Raw genomic sequence first — 16,460 nt, forward strand, 5'->3', positions numbered from 1 at the left:
CAGTATGCACCATTGGTACCCCCAGCGTAAGCGCTCACGCCGCCCATGCCCCTGGCTGACTGATGAGCTTGTGGGTGCAGTTCGTAAACGTAATCATCCTGGAAGTTCGGCTTCCGAGCTGAGTCTTTTGCAGAGTTGTTGTTCTAATTATTCAAATGCAGTATTAATATCCTAAAAATATTTTATCAACAAGGGCATGTTTGATTGATGGGATCCGGTTCCCGATCCCGATCTTGGATCACTCGGATCCTCCCAGCTCCAATCGAACGATGGCTAGCACAGTTGGTCGTCGTAATGATGACGTACAAAATTGGCGATTGAAAGTTGCCAAGGTTGTCAAGGTACCGGTCAATTTTTGTAATAAATTTTGAAATTCAAATCTTAACGCGTGAGCTAGCAGGGTTCTGCGATCATGTTGTCGCCTCCATAATAGGACCATTTCAAGTCCATAAAAAGCCACTGTTCCACTTCCATTCCATTCCACGTGTAGCTTGTGAAGTTAGCTGTTGTTCTCCTTCCTCGTGAGGTCTTGTGCAGTTCCATTTTTCGGTAGCAAGCATCATGGACGAAGGAGATAATGAGATTTGCCGACTGAAAAACTTTGTCGTAGTTGGCATTGTAGCTGTGGTAGTTGCCAGAATCCTGCAAAGTGAGGAGATACCGTCTGATTTGTTTGATGAGATTTGTGTACTGTCCCACCAACCTGGCCTCAATGGAGTCCTTGGATTTCGAACACCTCGACGTGTATCAGTTCTGCGGCAGAGGGTCTACGTCGAAGTTGTTATGCCTCTGCAGTCTGATTCAGATTTTCGTGGACACTTCCGTTTGCACCGTGCAACAGTAGAAATTGTATGCACAAAGCTATCCCAGTCTGTCCACATAGCCGTGCAATGGAGGTCGGAAGCCTATACCCGTGCGCAAGCAACTTTTGGTTACTCTTTGGTGGCTTGGCAGTAAGAGCACCATCAGAGAGGTGGCAGACAAGTTTGGTCTATCCAAATCGACAGTATGGCACAGCGTACGGCGTGTGTGTTTTGCCTTGCAGGACATGGCTCCGTTATTGATATGTTGGCCCCAGGGGCAAGGTGCAGAGAGGACGCAAGCAGAATTTCATTCAGCTCAGCACATTCACGGCGTCATGGGGGCGATTGATGGTTGCCATATCCCGATTGCAGCACCAAATGAGGCACCTGAGACATACCTGAACAGGAAAAATTCCATTCCGTTATTCTACAAGCAGTCTGCGACAGGAACCTGCTATTTACGGATGCGTATTGTGGCTGGCCTGGCTCTGTGCATGATGCCAGAGTATTCGAAAACAGTCCCCTGAAGCAGTTGGTCACTGAAGATGCTCGTCGTTTCTTTTCTGGAGAAGCCTTTATCGTTGGAGATTCTGCGTACCCATTACAGCCGAAGCTGATGACTCCCTTCAGGGATGATGGTCACCGCACAGCAAGTCAGACCAATTATAACTTCAGGCACTCGTCAACACGGATGTGTATTGAAAGAGCTTTCGCATTGCTGAAAGGAAGATGGAGGCAACTCAAGTATCTAAATATTGTGAATGTTGAGAACGCCACCCATATCACCATTGCCGCCTGTGTGTTGCACAATATGGCCATCATGCACGAAGATGATGTCGGTGACTTTCTTCAAGACCTACCTGAAGGTGATGTACCTAATCCAACGTAGTATTTTCAACCAAACACCGGTGCTGCAGACAAGCGCAACCGAATTGTGGATCTCATTGCTTAACAGAGGAAGGCAGACTTTCACAATTATTGACTTTCTACTACTCACTTCGCATAATTCTGCTGTATTTGAGTAGGGTCCTCATTTCTTTCCACACTCTACCTTCCATGCAACTGTTCTCAAATCAAAGCATGTGTGAAAAGCTTTTGGGTGCCAGCTACTGACTGCAGAGAATGGCAAGGAATAGTGTCGTGCAAGTAGGCAGTAGTGTGTGATTGGTAGTCTTCCCTGCCACCCCATGCTTTAACGCAAACCGCGTCACACATACACGCAACCAGAAGATGATACTCGATAATGCATAGGTAGTACCTTCTCATTATAAGCAGTGAAATAAGCACAAACTCGAGTATCTTGAATGATACATCATTGAGAGAGGGATACATAAAAATTGTAGATGCAAAGTATCATTACCGATTCATTGGTGTGTGTGTGTGTGTGTGTGTGTGTGTGTGTGTGTGTGTGTGTGTATGTGTGTGTGTGTGTGTGTGTGTGTGTGTGTGTGTGTGTGTATGTGTGTGTGTGTGTGTATGTGTGTGTGTGTGTATGTGTGTGTGTGTGTGTATGTATGTGTGTATGTATGTGTGTGTGGGTGTGTGTATGTGTCTGTGTGTGTATGTGTGTGTGTGTGTATGTGTGTGTGTGTGTGTGTGTGTGTGTGTGTGTGTATGTGTGTGTGTGTGTGTGTGTGTGTGTGTGTGTGTGTGTGTATGTGTGTGTGTGTGTGTGTGTGTGTGTGTGTGTGTGTGTGTGTGTGTGTGTGTGTGTGTGTGTTGTGTGTGTGTGTGTGTGTGTGTGTGTGTGTGTGTGTGTGTGTGTGTGTGTGTGTGTGTGTGTGTGTGTGTGTGTGTGTGTGTGTGTGTGTATGTATGTGCAGGTAGCATTGGATGTTATGTAGAAACACATGCTGTATGCTTCACAAACTCACAATAGATACATACATAAATAGTACTTCGAAGTATGCCTCTACTGCTTTGCAAGCCTATTGACAACTGCAGTAAGGTCGCCAAGTATTGCCATCTGGTCGTTGTGCTTATGCTCTTGCCAGGTTCGATGTTCACATTTCGTCTGCTTGAGCCATTCCAGGGCGTCACTGGACTGCCCTCCAGACCACTTTATCCTCTTCTTTACGCCCTTCTCCTCATCATTAGCGGCAGGGGTTGCCACGGCTGCTGATGCACCTGCTGGAGCATTGAGACGGACTGGAGTATATTGCGGTGTGGTCGGAGCGGATGATACTCTTGCTTCACCATCCTGATCGTCATCCGAATCCGACAATTCAACTGGACGCTTTGGGGGTCTAGTGACAGGAACCAGCATTTTGGGTGGATGTTGGGCTTCCAACCAAACGTAGAATTCATTTCATCATAGAAAGCAGGCGGCTGTTTACGGTCAGCCCCAGTTTTTTGCTGCGAATCCACATAGGCTTTGTACGCTTTCATCAGGTTTTTCCAACTGTTTTCACATTGTTCTGCAGACGGATGTAGTTCCTCGTCCGGGAATGTTACTGCAATTCGCTGGGAAATCCGGTTCCACACACTCTTTTTCCTCCAGTTGATGTCTTGAAACAAGCCGTCATTTTCAGACCGTGCCGAAATTAGTTCCGGCGTCAGCCGTCTTGTCCACTGAAAGCCAGGCCTACGATCTTGGCCACTGGGCTGAGGGGGCTTTGACGCAAGACTTTCAGCTGCCATTGTCAGGAACGAGAAAGATGAGGGAGATAGTGAATACTAATCGTGCTGAATGCCTTTTATATGCGAGGAAAAGTTGTCCCTCACGTCATTCTCGCCATACTAGGATCATCTCTCCGGTCTGGTCCGGCCATGTTTGCAATTTCGGTGCCAATCTTGGCAATTTGCCGCCCAATGAGCCGCAGTTGTAGAAGCAGTAACAGCAAACATTGGAGTGAGTTGATTTGGAAGGAAGCACAAATGGAAGAAATTGAAAGCTCCACGTGTTGATGGCCCAAGTGAAAAGGGCTCTCACAGGTTCCGCATCTCCATATGTTGAATTTCGCTGTACATGTCGGCTATTTTCCGCCCGATGAGCCGCAGTTGTAGAAGCAGCAACAGCCAAAATTGGAGTGAGTTGAATCGGAACGAAGCATAAACGGACTAATGTGAAACCTCCACGTGTTGATGTCCCGAGTGAAAAGTGCTCCCGATCCCACGGGTTCCGTATCTCCATGTCCATATGTGTTGAATTCCGCTTCAAACGTGGGCTAGTTGCCGCATAATGAGCCGCAGTGGTAGAAGCCGCAATAACAGCCAAAATTGGAGTGAGTTGAATTGGAACGAAGCACAAATGGAAGAAAACGAAACTTCCCCGTCGACTGTTGGTGGCCCGAGGGAAAAGAGCTCCATGGATCCAACGGGTTCCGCATCTCCATATGTTGAATTTCGCTGCCACTCAGGGCTGTTTGCCAGCAAAGGATACGCAATGGTTGAAACGGTAAACCAAAAAATAACAAAGGAATGAAACAACCAAACTTTTGCTGTGCAAGGCGTGAGGAAAAGCATTCCCGCGGGTTGGGTCCCGCCAAATGTGCAGTTGTCGTGGCAAAAAAGGTTGATTGGCAAAAAGGATCCGTTGGATCCGGTCAACCCCACTCCCCGAGGTGGGTTGACGGGATCCAAATCCAAAGGATCCGGATTCGACCAATCGAAAGGGTGCGAATCCAGTGGAATCCAGTGGATCGGGATCCCGACCCTACCAAACGAACATGCCCTAAGACAGTTTTTAAACTGGTTATCCTCGAAGCCTGTTTTTGTCTTGCTTGTCCGGAGGCATGTACACTTTCGTATGTGCGTAGAATAGTTGCAAACAAGGCGAGGGAACCGGATAATCGAACACACCTACTGTATGTATGCACTGCATATGCTGTAAATCGGTAACCAACGATTTTCTTCCGGATGGCAAAGGATCCGGATAAAAGAGGACCGGATAAGCGAGGTCTGACTGTCCCAGCAATATATTCAAACTTTGGCACTACTTCATGAAAGGAGATTTAGGTTGTGTTTTTGTTTCTGGGAGAAAACATTTCTGTGCTATTCACCCTGCAGACGTAGAATTATGTGATAGTATGGGGCTGAGAGCCTTACCGAGAGTATCATATACATTGGCATCACCTACAGCGCTGGCTTAGCAGCAAATGAGTTAGCTTAAATCGACAATGACAAGATACCTCGTCATGCACATGAAGCATGGACCACTGTACAAACTGCTTTACATTCGGTGGTGGAAGAAGTGGCCGCATATTAATTTTAGTGACCTTGCCCAACGCTTGCCGAGCTGACTGGGTGCTGACGTTGGATAAGGAATATCCGATTAGCGATGGACCTGCAGCTTCCACTGATATGGACCATTCAAATCAACACCCACAGTCCGACATGCCCTGATATAATTTTTTAAACGGACTTTCCACTCAATTCAGTGTGTTGTGATGCTGCGAACATTCAAGTGTAGCGAACTGTGAGCGAGTGATGCAATGGAGCCTTTTGTGTTGTCTTTTCTGCGCAGAGCACTGTGCTAATGGCGTTCTGGCCCAGGACCTGAGTTGCAAGTGCAACCGCACTGTCTTCTATGGAGAATACTGTGAAAAGGGTAAGACTGCAGGATAAAACTGTCTAAGTCTGTGTGGATTATACATGTACTACAATGGAAATAACCCGCTGGTGAACGGGGTATACTGATGTCTATATTTAAGGACCAACAAAATCCGCGTGTGGCTTATACTCAAGTGCAGCTTAATTAAGGCCAACACAACACCACTTTCTGCGACGCAACTTGCGACAGTTGCGACTAGAAACTGTCTGTCCCGAGCTGTCGCGTACAGTCGCAAGGCACCTGTCGCAGAAGTTGAAGAAAGTTCAACTTTTGCGACATGTGACGTTCGACATGCACAAATGGAGTACAGTTTCTACCCTGGGTGCTCATGCAGTGCACATGCATAGTACTACTACACGGGTGTTTGCAGTGCATGAACTCTGGCCAGTCGTCCCCGTACGCGAAATGCGTACGCATTCGGATCTACCGTACATTTCCTCGTGTTTTGGGCGAGTCTGAGCGGTACGACGCGGTCGAATTGGGCCTGATTTTGCCCTGAACCAGCCGCTATCGAAGTAAAATTAGGCATTTTGAAGGCTACACGGGAACGCTGCGGCCATGTCTTCTTTCCTGCGTCTTTTGTTTGAAAATCTTAGTGTTTTTGAGCTCGTAGATTTGTCTTCAATGTGGAATGGCCGTGCGTACATTCTCCTTGGAATTACCAATGTCACACCCCCGTTTATTACATTACTAGGAGTTTGGCCGGCAGCCACGATAGTTTTTATCCCTGGTTCCATATGTCCTTTCATTGAACAGCCAAACGAAACTTTGTTTGTCACTTTGAGTTGTACACAACAACCACATCAACACCTCAAAGAACCAAAAAACCAAGTGAGCAAAGTATTTCAATGTTTCGCTTCTGCCTGGCCTGCTGTGAAGATGGAGACTTCTACTCGGTAGCAGATACTCGTATCAATAAGCTGGGAGGGAGAGCGTGTCCAGTAAAATGTTAGGATAAAAAGAGCCACATTCTCTCTCGGAAAAGGTCGTCGATCCAACACACTTGCTCTACCCAGATCTGTAGTAGGCTAGATTTTGCATGCACGTGCGAGATTCGCATCCGCCGCGCACAAAGCCAAAGACGAAATTTGTGTACACTCGGATTTGCCGCCATCTTGACGAGTGGCCTCTGCACACTAGTGCATAAGGATTTCGCATACATGAAAAAAAAGATTGTGAACTGTGTGTCGCTGTCACGGCTTGTTGCAGCTCGTCGCAGGTGTCACAAGTCGCATGTCGCGTTTCTAGAAGTTGTATTGTGAATCGGCCTTTATACTCGAATGTGGATTTTACTCTGGAAAATACTGTACATAACCAAGTGCTGATATCACGACCGTATTTCCACACCCAGATTTTTTTGCCACGAATTGCAGCTACCTACCCTATAGTTTGGAAGCTTGCACATCATTGTGAACCTGATGAAGGCAATTTGCCGAAACGTTGGAATAATTGTTGTGAAATGAGTTGAACTATTGCAGTGTTAATGGAAGAGAGCGTGTGGGCTCTACTCTCAACTGTTTATGAAAATGCAGGAAGCCTCTCCACTTTTACTACCCTATCTATTGCCGTTAATTAATTTGACGCAGAATAGGCCTCACCCCTATTTTTTGGGGTTGAACTAGTGATGTGTGGCTTTTATACTCTGGGAAATCTGGTGCTTAGACAGTCTGGCTCAACCACTGGTAACTTGTTTGTGGTTCAATTGCTCCTGTCATGCTTCTCATTGCATAGCATGCCGTGATGCTTTTCCTTGCCATTCCCTGCTCTTGTTGCGCATGCATGAACATATCGTATCTCTACAGACGACTGCAAGTGCTTGAACCAGGGTCAGTGTGACAACGAGGGTAAATGCATCTGCCCGACAAGATTCTACGGAGAACATTGCCAACTCGGTAGGTAACAAGATATTCATTTTTGTCAATGCAAACAGATATTTTCACTCATTGCATATAAGGCTGAGGTTGTGATCGTTTCTTCATACCCTGATCCAGATCCAGACCCACTACTACTATAATCACTCCGTTTGAATGTGGTGGATCTCCCCCCAGTGCACCTGGGGTGTTGTGTAATCTGGATGTTTAAAAAAACTGCTTTGACGTGTCACACCCGATGATGATCATGAATCATGTACTAACCATGCTGTGCTGTTCTGTTGCTATTTTTGTTGTGCACTGAAACAATATGTACGTCATGCACTGCACACTATAACTGCTGCAGAGTGCAGAACATGTCTGAACCAGGGTCGCTGTAATGAAGACGGCACCTGCACCTGCGCTGAAGGATGGATTGGTGACCGGTGCCAGACTCGTAAGCGTCTACTTAATGAAGCGAATACGCTGCATTCCTTCGGCGTGCGTACTGCATGTTGCAGTTACATTTCTTTCGCTTTGTAAATCTATGTCCAGTGAAAGTAATGCCATGTGTTCGGATTACAGTCCGCATTTTAAACACTCCTAATTTACACCCCCCAAAAAATAAAAGGTCTGTGCTGCTCACACTCCAGTGGTTAAAATTAATACACCACGATGTAAAGGGTGGATGGGTATAATCTGGGCACGGATAATACTCAGGTGCGGCGATTACTCTGGAAAGTATGGTACATTGTAGTAGTTGATTTGCCTGTCGTCGGTTGGACTAGTTGAGCCAACTTGCATGCATGAATGGCGGTCATCGGCCCCAGCAACTTCTGGTCTCCTGGCTTGTTGCAAAATGCCCATTTTGTGTCACCCGGGAAACACTAGCGGGACTTGATCACAGCGGATTTTGAGAAGTGGAGTGTCCCTGCCTCATTAATATCATCAAGAGACCATAATCCCGCAGAGTGCGCAACTAGAATGGGGTTGTGGGACGGCGTAATCCGTGATTTACGTCATGTTTGGGTCGGACTTGCGTCATTGCGTCGACGCGGTCAACCACGGTTCACATTTTCCCTACTCATGATGTCACACTATGACGTTCAACACGCATTTCGTCCCAGATCTGATCAGTGAAGTTGCGCACTCTGGAGGATTATGGATTCTTGATATAATGGTTTGACCTTGCTTGCAGCCGCCGTGAATGGTTTGTCGATGATGTAAGCCGAGTAGATTTATGTCAGGGAAATGCCAATTTTCTACTCCACTGGCCGAGTGGAGTGAAGAAATTAAGCTTTCCCCAGTGGTCACTAGAACAGGTTGGCACTACAGGCACACTACATCGCCTGATGTGAGTTTTCGCCATCACCAGACCCCATAGAACGGGTAGCCAGGCCGTTGTAGATGTTGGATGGGATGTGTTCTGGTCCAATGGATTGAAATAATCAGCTCCTACTCAAGCCCGTCCAGCATCTCGACATAAAGAACAGTATTGGCCGTGGATTTACAAGCCAAAAGTCTGCTCCATCTGTCATGCCGTGCCCCTCAAAGACTGTGAAAGTCCCTAAATAGTACCTCACATCTTTTTTTTCTCGATATCTGCTGCGGGCATAATTTGCATGCTGCACACGTTTTTCTTTGGGAGGTTCGTAGGCTGATTTCTTACTGTTATGCCAATGTCTGGCATACTGACCAATGTTGTTGTTGTGTGTTGGTTTGATGTAGGGTGTGCGGACACGGACCCATGCTGCGTGAACAAGCGCATCGTGACACGCCGGGATCAGGTCTGCCGTGCCGCCACCAGCGACTGTGACGTGGAGGAGTACTGCGACGGCGAGAATGCCACATGTCCACAGGACCTGACCGCACGCAACGGCTGGCCTTGCTCCAATAGTCAAGCATCCTGCTGGAGTGGAGTTTGCCAATCACGAACTGGCCAGTGTCAGAGTGTCTGGAACGATATGGATCAAGGGTCAGCTCCTGAGGATTGCTTCGCGATCATGAACGTTTTTGGAGAACGTACGGGTAACTGTGGTTTCAAATCGTCCAATTCCACCCCAGGATCCTATGCAGCCTGTGCGGCTGGAGATGCCCTATGTGGTAGTTTGTTCTGCCTTCCAGTTGCTCGAAAGAACCAACCCAGTAGTGATGTTCTGTCAAAAACCGTTCCCGTACGCGGTGATGGCGGTATAATCAGGTGCAATGGTTTGTACGCGTCCCCGCCAAGAAGCCACGATGACCCATCGCTCGTGAAGGACGGAACACGCTGTGATGCCAGCGGCGCTAACAAGGACCTCGTGTGCCACAAGCAACGCTGCGTGGACCAGTCTCGAGTCACCAGTCAGTGTTCGGTCGATGCTGACAGCGGCAAAGAGTGTGGTGGAGTCGGTGTCTGTACAAATGTAACAACCTGCCTTTACCAACCCACACCTGGTAAGTTTTTATTTTTTTGTTTTCACTGAATACCACAGAACCATCAGATGCTGCACAGCGGTGGCGGTGACATATTGGATGGAAGTGGGGGCGGGGCAAAAGTAACTCCTCCAACCAAAGGTCTCCGAATCATCTTTACTAAGTTACCCTCATAGTGTGCGTTTTCAATTCATTTTTAGTTTCTGTACGTCCACGGTGCGTTTGGTTGGTACGATCTAGAACAGGATCGAACAGCTGGTGCACATGGCGCAGCCCCATGCCAACTGCACGGTACTCCAGAAACAGAGCACATTTTTGTGAAAAAAATATGCCAAACTTAGTACATACTTCAAAATGTGTATGTGTCACCATGGTGACTGTGTACAGTACGAAGAGTCCAACCCCAAAGTGTGTGCACGTGATCATTTGGGACCAAAATCGATGTACCCGCCAGGTTCCACAGTGAAAAAGTGAAACTGCTCGGTTTGCTCCGGCCTCGAGGCCGGAGCAAGCAGAACATGTTCTGGCCGACCCAGAACAGGTGCAGTGCCAACCAAACGCGCTGTTCTGGTGAATCCTGTTCTAGGTTGTACCAACCAAATGCGCCCCCAGTTGGCATATGGATGCAATGTGCTACAGATCTTGGCTCTCAAACTATTGCTGCTACATGCAATGTACAAGCAAAAAATAGCCGTCACGCCTTTTTGAGAGCTGCCTTACTGCATGTGAGCAAAACTCTGTATCCTCCAACCAAAATTTTCATCGGCTCACATACTCAACGTAGAATGGTCATTCAAAGTCCTCAAATTCCTGAGGCTCAAGCTATTCTGACCTCTACTTTGCACCAGCCATGCAACCATGACCTACAGGGAACGTAACCTTTCTTGGGCATGCTGTTCACAGACGTGCTCGGCTCACACGCAATTTGTAAAAAAAATGGTCGTATCTGTGGTTCGCTCTTTGGTGCTATTACTGTCCTCGCAATTGGAACAGGCCCGGCCAAAAGCGGTATGGTTGCCAGGCATACTAACCACTCAGCTATGCATATGGTTACGTGTGGATACACGGAATTCGCAAAAACAACTTCGTAGCACGTCCTGTGGTACTGCGCTGTAGGACTGTTTGTCAGGATGGTTCATGTGCAGTGCGATCGCAGAAAGACCGGAAGTTGTGTGCGGATTGGATCACGTTTTCCAGTTTGAATTTTCTTCACATCGCGGATGTTCGAGCTGGGAAGGCAGAAGAACAGAGGTTCGAATATTCAGGGGTTTTCGGCCCTAACGCAAACCCAGATTTTGCAATTTCACGAGAGTTTAAAAAGCCTCAGTACAGCTCCTGAAAAGACTTTTTAAGTAATAATGATACGGTGGCAAAGACATACCTTTAATGACCAGAGAAATGGTGGTAGCTACTAGTTACTAGCAAGAGTAGATAAACAAGAGTGCGCAACTCCGGATCTCTCCTGCACAATCTGCAAATACCCCCGCCCACTGCAGAATTTTTTTTTCAGAGAAACGCGCATTTTGCCGCAGAGCAGTGCAGAGTAGGCAAAGCCCGATTTTGCCAGTGAAGCTTCGATATTTTGCCGCAACATTTTGCTTTCTCATCGTTAATATTTTGCTTTCATTTTGCCAGGCCACTCGATATTTTGCTCCCTTTTTGCCCCCCAAAAAAAATTGTGTCACATGTGGGAAAAGTGACCGAAAGTGGGTCAAGTGTTGGCAAAAATGAGAAAAAGTGAGTCACGTTTTGCTTAAACTGTGCAAAATTGAGTCACGTGCACCGTGTAAGTGTAAAATCTTCAAATTTCCAGCGAACACACCGATATTTTGCTCCGTTTTGCTAGCAAATTCCCTTTCAGAATTCTTCGATATTTTGCTAGCATAATTGCTAGCAAAATCGCGCTATGCCTAGTCTGGGGCACGTGCTGGGCAGTGGGCTTGTAGTGTAAGTCCGGCCAAGAGCACGAGGGAAAACTTTCCGAAAGACTCGCAGCGCGAGCGTCGTCGAAAAGATTACGCCAATAAAAAAATCTGCCGTGGGACTACCAATACGCGAGTTGCACACACTTGTTTATCTACTATTGATGGCAAGCGAACCGAGCTCCGGACAACCTTCCAGGTTTTGAGCTGACTGCATAGGCAGGAGCACCGGTCACCTCAGAGTTGAGGAAATTCCTAATTTTCGGTGCCATCTGTATCGTAACTTGTTAGGGCCCCGGTCACACATGCACTCGAAAGTAGTGGATCTGCTGAAGCTCGAAGCGACGTCGCAGGAGCGAACAATACCATGGCAACGGCAAAAAGCAGAACTTCCGCCTCAGTGGAAACTCCAATCCGCTTCCTCCAAAATTTTTGAACCAAGACTGTCGCTTCTGCGGTTTCGCTTCAGCGGAAAGCACCACGGTCTGCTGTATAAGGACTTACTACAAGAAATTTGTATGCGTATGATGCCCATGCAACAAAATGCGTGCAAGATGGTCAGTGACCTCGTCTATTGTCCGTACCGTATGCACCACAGCCCACTTTACTGTCATTTTCCGCTGAAGTAGGAGTTTGCCCTGTTTGTATGCGTGACCATACACACGTGGTTTCGCTGGAGCGACACAAGGCTCGCTGTTGCAGAACCTCCATGCTGAAGCGAACCCAAGTTACGTGGGACCGGGCCCTAAGTGTTCCCCTTTCAAATATCACCCTGAGCACTATGAGTTCAGGAGAGCAATATGGAACAAAAAAAGTGAAGATCTAAAGTCAAAATGTTGGTGGGTTTCCATAGTAATTTTTGAAATCAGATTTTGCGAAGAGGGGATGGTATGCTGTTGACTGCTTTGCTGAGATGCTTGTGTGTGTCATCTCTGTTTCTCCGCAACAGAGAGCAACGAGTTCGCTAACACTACCCAGGCTGCTACACCCACGACCAGTTACTCAATAACCAAACCAACGAGCGACCCAGCCACAACTACTCCAACCGAAGTCGTCTAATAGAGTGACGGTGATGAACAGTGCAGTGCATGAAGTGTCAGTAATTGTAACTAGTTACTCATAAACCGGGGGGAATACTACCGACAGGACTAACCTGGTGCCCTTCCACTTACCCACCGATCTTCCATAGCATCCACAATTCGGTCCAGGAAACTCGACAGGCACATGCAGTCGGTGTTACTCCAACAGAACGTTTCCAGGACGTGAAGAGCCTGGCTAACCAAGTGTCTTTCCAGTCCTGATAATTTCCTCCCATTGTAAATTTCAAATCTGCAATTTCAGATCAGTGAAAATCTGAGGCAGACTGATGTCCCATAACCCGCTACGGCTGAGTAATTATGTCGTATTCTAATTAGTAATTATGCATCTATTATTTGCAAGATGATGAGGGCAATAATAGATTGATTCCGACATAGCATACCTTAACTGGTTTAGCTTTGTTGTTGTGTATTGTACTAGCACATAGTATATTCATAAGTCGTCTACATTGCTTATTTATAAACAGATGTTCTCAGTTGTTACTTAGTCTTTTAATGTGTTCCCCAAGTTCTTTGACTGAGAATCTGGCAGTTTGGGCTCAAGTCATTTGGCTCCAGTTTTTTTTCTTTTTTCATTTCTAACTCTTGTTTCTAAGTTGAGGAAAAGTTCTCAATCTTCGGACTTAAGCTCTGGTCACAACTGGTGCGTGTACGCGTGAAACCACGCGTTTGTGCGTATTTTTGCTGTCTTTTGGTGCGCCATGCATACGGAAACGCGCCCAAATGGAAATTCCAGCATGTTGGAATTTACAGCGCGTATCAGGCGCGTACCAGCCTACATGCCATTCACTTTGATTGGCGGGGTCAACAAATTAGTACTCGAAGGTGTCGCCCGCGCTAAATACGACACAGATTGCTGTTTGTAACAAAGCTTAGCAAAAGTACATAGCCCCCAGAGTGTGCAACGCCTGTTCCAGCCCTGCATAGTCCCTGATACCAAGAGTCCATAACCCCCAGAGTGTGCAACTCGTGATCCTTCTCAGCACAAATCAGTGCCGCAACGAAATCCAACCTTCATACGTCATGTAGTGAGTAGCGGATGTACCAGATATGCACATGGCCCCATCCGCCAATGCTTGACTATGGACCGGATGACGCAATGTTTGGATTTCGTTGCGCCAGACCCCAACCTGGAGTTGCACACTCTGGGGGGTTATGGACTCTTGCTGATACTGATAGGGTCTTGGTTGAGCCAGGTTTTACAAAATTAGGACAGGTATACCATGGCAAAATGTGTGGAGAAGCAGATCCCAAACCCAGGTTTTGGAGATTAAAAGCGGGTTTTTGATCCTCAATTCGGCCCAAATTGGACTTTCAAAAGCCAGCGGGACTGTTTCCGATGAATGGACTGTAGTAAAATCCCTTAATTAATCAGGCTGCGAAACATTCGCCGAAAATGAGACTGATCGAAAATCGCTACGCTTTTCGCCGATTTTGGAGGGTTCCTTTGACAATCGTCGAAAATCGACCAAATCTTCTAATAATTATTTCACAAATTTTGAGGCCAACATGCCAACAGTTCTTTTAGCCGATTTTCCAATATATTCCAGTTTTGCAGCCGATTGTCAAACAATCAACTGATTTTGCAGTCGAATCTGATGTATTTTGGACCCGAGCGAAAAGCCGAACAAGCGGAAAAAACGGGCCGGTTTGGGGAAAGCCTACACAAGGGACCTTTCCGAACCTGAGCTTTCGAAGTTGGAAGGTTGCTGGTTTGCGCCTTGGAGAAGTGTTGGACCTAGGTGTCAGGTCGCTGAATGTCTCAGTACTCCCGGCCTTGTCAGTTTTGTGCCATTTTGTCGCACTCGCTGAATGTATAAAGATCTGGTTACGTTGGTGGACAGTTATCATAATATAACAAACAAACAAAAAACTAACTAACTAATACTGCGACAAGAATACCATGTAACAGGAGATGAGCCCTCGCCACGGAGAACGGTTTTGGGAAGCAAATATGCAATGCGCTTGAGAAAAGCCAAAGCCTTGCCTCGACCACCCGTGCCACAAAACAGCAATGGTGCTGGGATTCATGCTGCCATGGAGAATCATAACCAGTAAATTGATGTTGCTGTTTTTTTTTCTTCTTTTTTTCTTTTTTCTTTTTGGTTTCCCGTTCCCGGGGCCTTCTATTCGGTGCTCTTTGTAGTTGTACTTCTGTACTGTTTCATGTTGAGCTACATGTATCCGAATTCCAATAAACACCAAAAAAAGAACAAAAGAAAGAAAAAAACAGTCACATGTACCCATATATTTGGCGTTCCCCTGAGCTACTCAAACAAATATTGTGCTTGACCGCATTACGGTATCTCCGCCTTCTCCGTTAAATCATTTTAAACAAAACGGTTCTGCGCTCCGGCTCTCCGCCTTCTCCGCGAACACAAGAAAACTAGAGGAAAACAAACAAATTCAAGAAGCAAGAATGACAAGAAAGGCAGAAAGTATGAGAACATTTTATTGTTATAAGCCAGCAAAATTTACCCCAGATCTCCAGTTTCAATTTCCACTTGAAACAACCCAGCACGGGAGTCTTCTGCAAGCTGCGCACTCTGCTCAAGCACAAGTCTGTGGGCGGGGGTATGCATATCACGAACGGCATACTGAGAGAAGTGGCATCCATGATCATGCAGTCCCTGTGCCAACACTGGTTTCCGGCTCGGGCAGCTACCTAGTGACTGGAAGTTGGCTACAGTCTTACCTATCTACAAAGACAACGGCAAACATGCGTGGCCAGCTAACTACAGCCTACAGGCCTATCTCTGTATGATGATGTTGTTGTTGTTGCTGCTGCTGCTGGTGCTACTGCCGTGGCTGTCGTTACAGTCCCTCTCGTTGTCAGGAAATGTTTGCTTGTGCCATTCTTCAACCAACCGACTTCAATTGTCACATGACTGACTCACGGCTGCCATCCAGAGCACACGAGAAGTCCATCGAACCGTCCACTCGGCAAACCTGCAAGAAAGCACCACTTCCTGCTCACTACACAGTGTTTCGGGGAATTCACCCCTCATCAGTTGAGCTTGAGTAGGCTGGGGAAGATTGTGCCTGAAGAGCACGACTTATATAGTGCTCTCCAGGCACAAACATCACCAGGGCTACAAACTTACAGAGACGCTCCGTTTCCAGCGCGAAAAACATCTCGTGAACACCAGATAGCAGCGTGAGTCAGTGTCGCTCGTGGAGGTGCTGAACAGACGCTGAGGACCGTTTGCCATTCACAACGTTGTTGCCTCCAAACCATCTAATTCGCATGCCCGCGCCGGGGACAACTCTGTGATGAAGAGGTTGGTGCGACTTCGGCATCCTCACTTGTCTGACTCACGACTGCCATCCAGTCCAGAGCACACGAGAAATCCATCGAACCGTCCACTAGGCAAATGATGAGGGATTAATTCCCAAAAACACTGTTTTTTAAGCAGGGAGTGGTACTTTCTTGCAGGTTTGCCAAGTGGGCGGTTCGATGGACTTCTCGTGCGCTCTGCATGGTAGTCGTGAGTTAGTCAAGTGAGAATTCAAGTCGGCAGGAATAGCGCAAGCTCCCACGTATGAAGCAACACACAATTCCCCAATTGTCTCCGAGGTAGCACCAACCTCTTCTTCACATTCTTCATCCAGTTGAATTTTTATGGTTTTGTATGTTTGTATGCGCATTTGTTAATTTTGCTCCTGAAGTGTCCTCCTTGTTACTTTGCAACATTCCTCCTCCTTCCTACACCCCATTAAATATCACATTCGCTTCCATGTAATTGAGCTTGTAGCCCGTGTGTACTTGCGAATTCAAATAAAAAAACATACAAAACAATCTCCCTGCTGCCGGCCGTAGC

General features: G+C 46.9%; 1 protein-coding gene across 1 annotated transcript in view; it reads left to right on the forward strand.

Moving 5' to 3' along the window:
* Window positions 1-13,253, forward strand: part of LOC135821761 (uncharacterized) — a 45,386-nt gene extending 32,133 nt beyond the window's left edge. The window contains exons 23-27 of the mRNA XM_065334758.1: window positions 5,269-5,352; window positions 7,158-7,247; window positions 7,573-7,662; window positions 8,934-9,641; window positions 12,492-13,253. Coding sequence (XP_065190830.1) covers window positions 5,269-5,352; window positions 7,158-7,247; window positions 7,573-7,662; window positions 8,934-9,641; window positions 12,492-12,601 — 1,082 coding nt within the window. The 3' untranslated portion in view covers window positions 12,602-13,253. The remainder of the gene's footprint in view (window positions 1-5,268; window positions 5,353-7,157; window positions 7,248-7,572; window positions 7,663-8,933; window positions 9,642-12,491) is intronic.
* The last annotated feature ends 3,207 nt before the right edge of the window (window positions 13,254-16,460 follow it).

Source organism: Sycon ciliatum, chromosome 7, assembly GCF_964019385.1.
Source record: "Sycon ciliatum chromosome 7, ocSycCili1.1, whole genome shotgun sequence".
Lineage (NCBI taxonomy): Eukaryota > Metazoa > Porifera > Calcarea > Leucosolenida > Sycettidae > Sycon > Sycon ciliatum.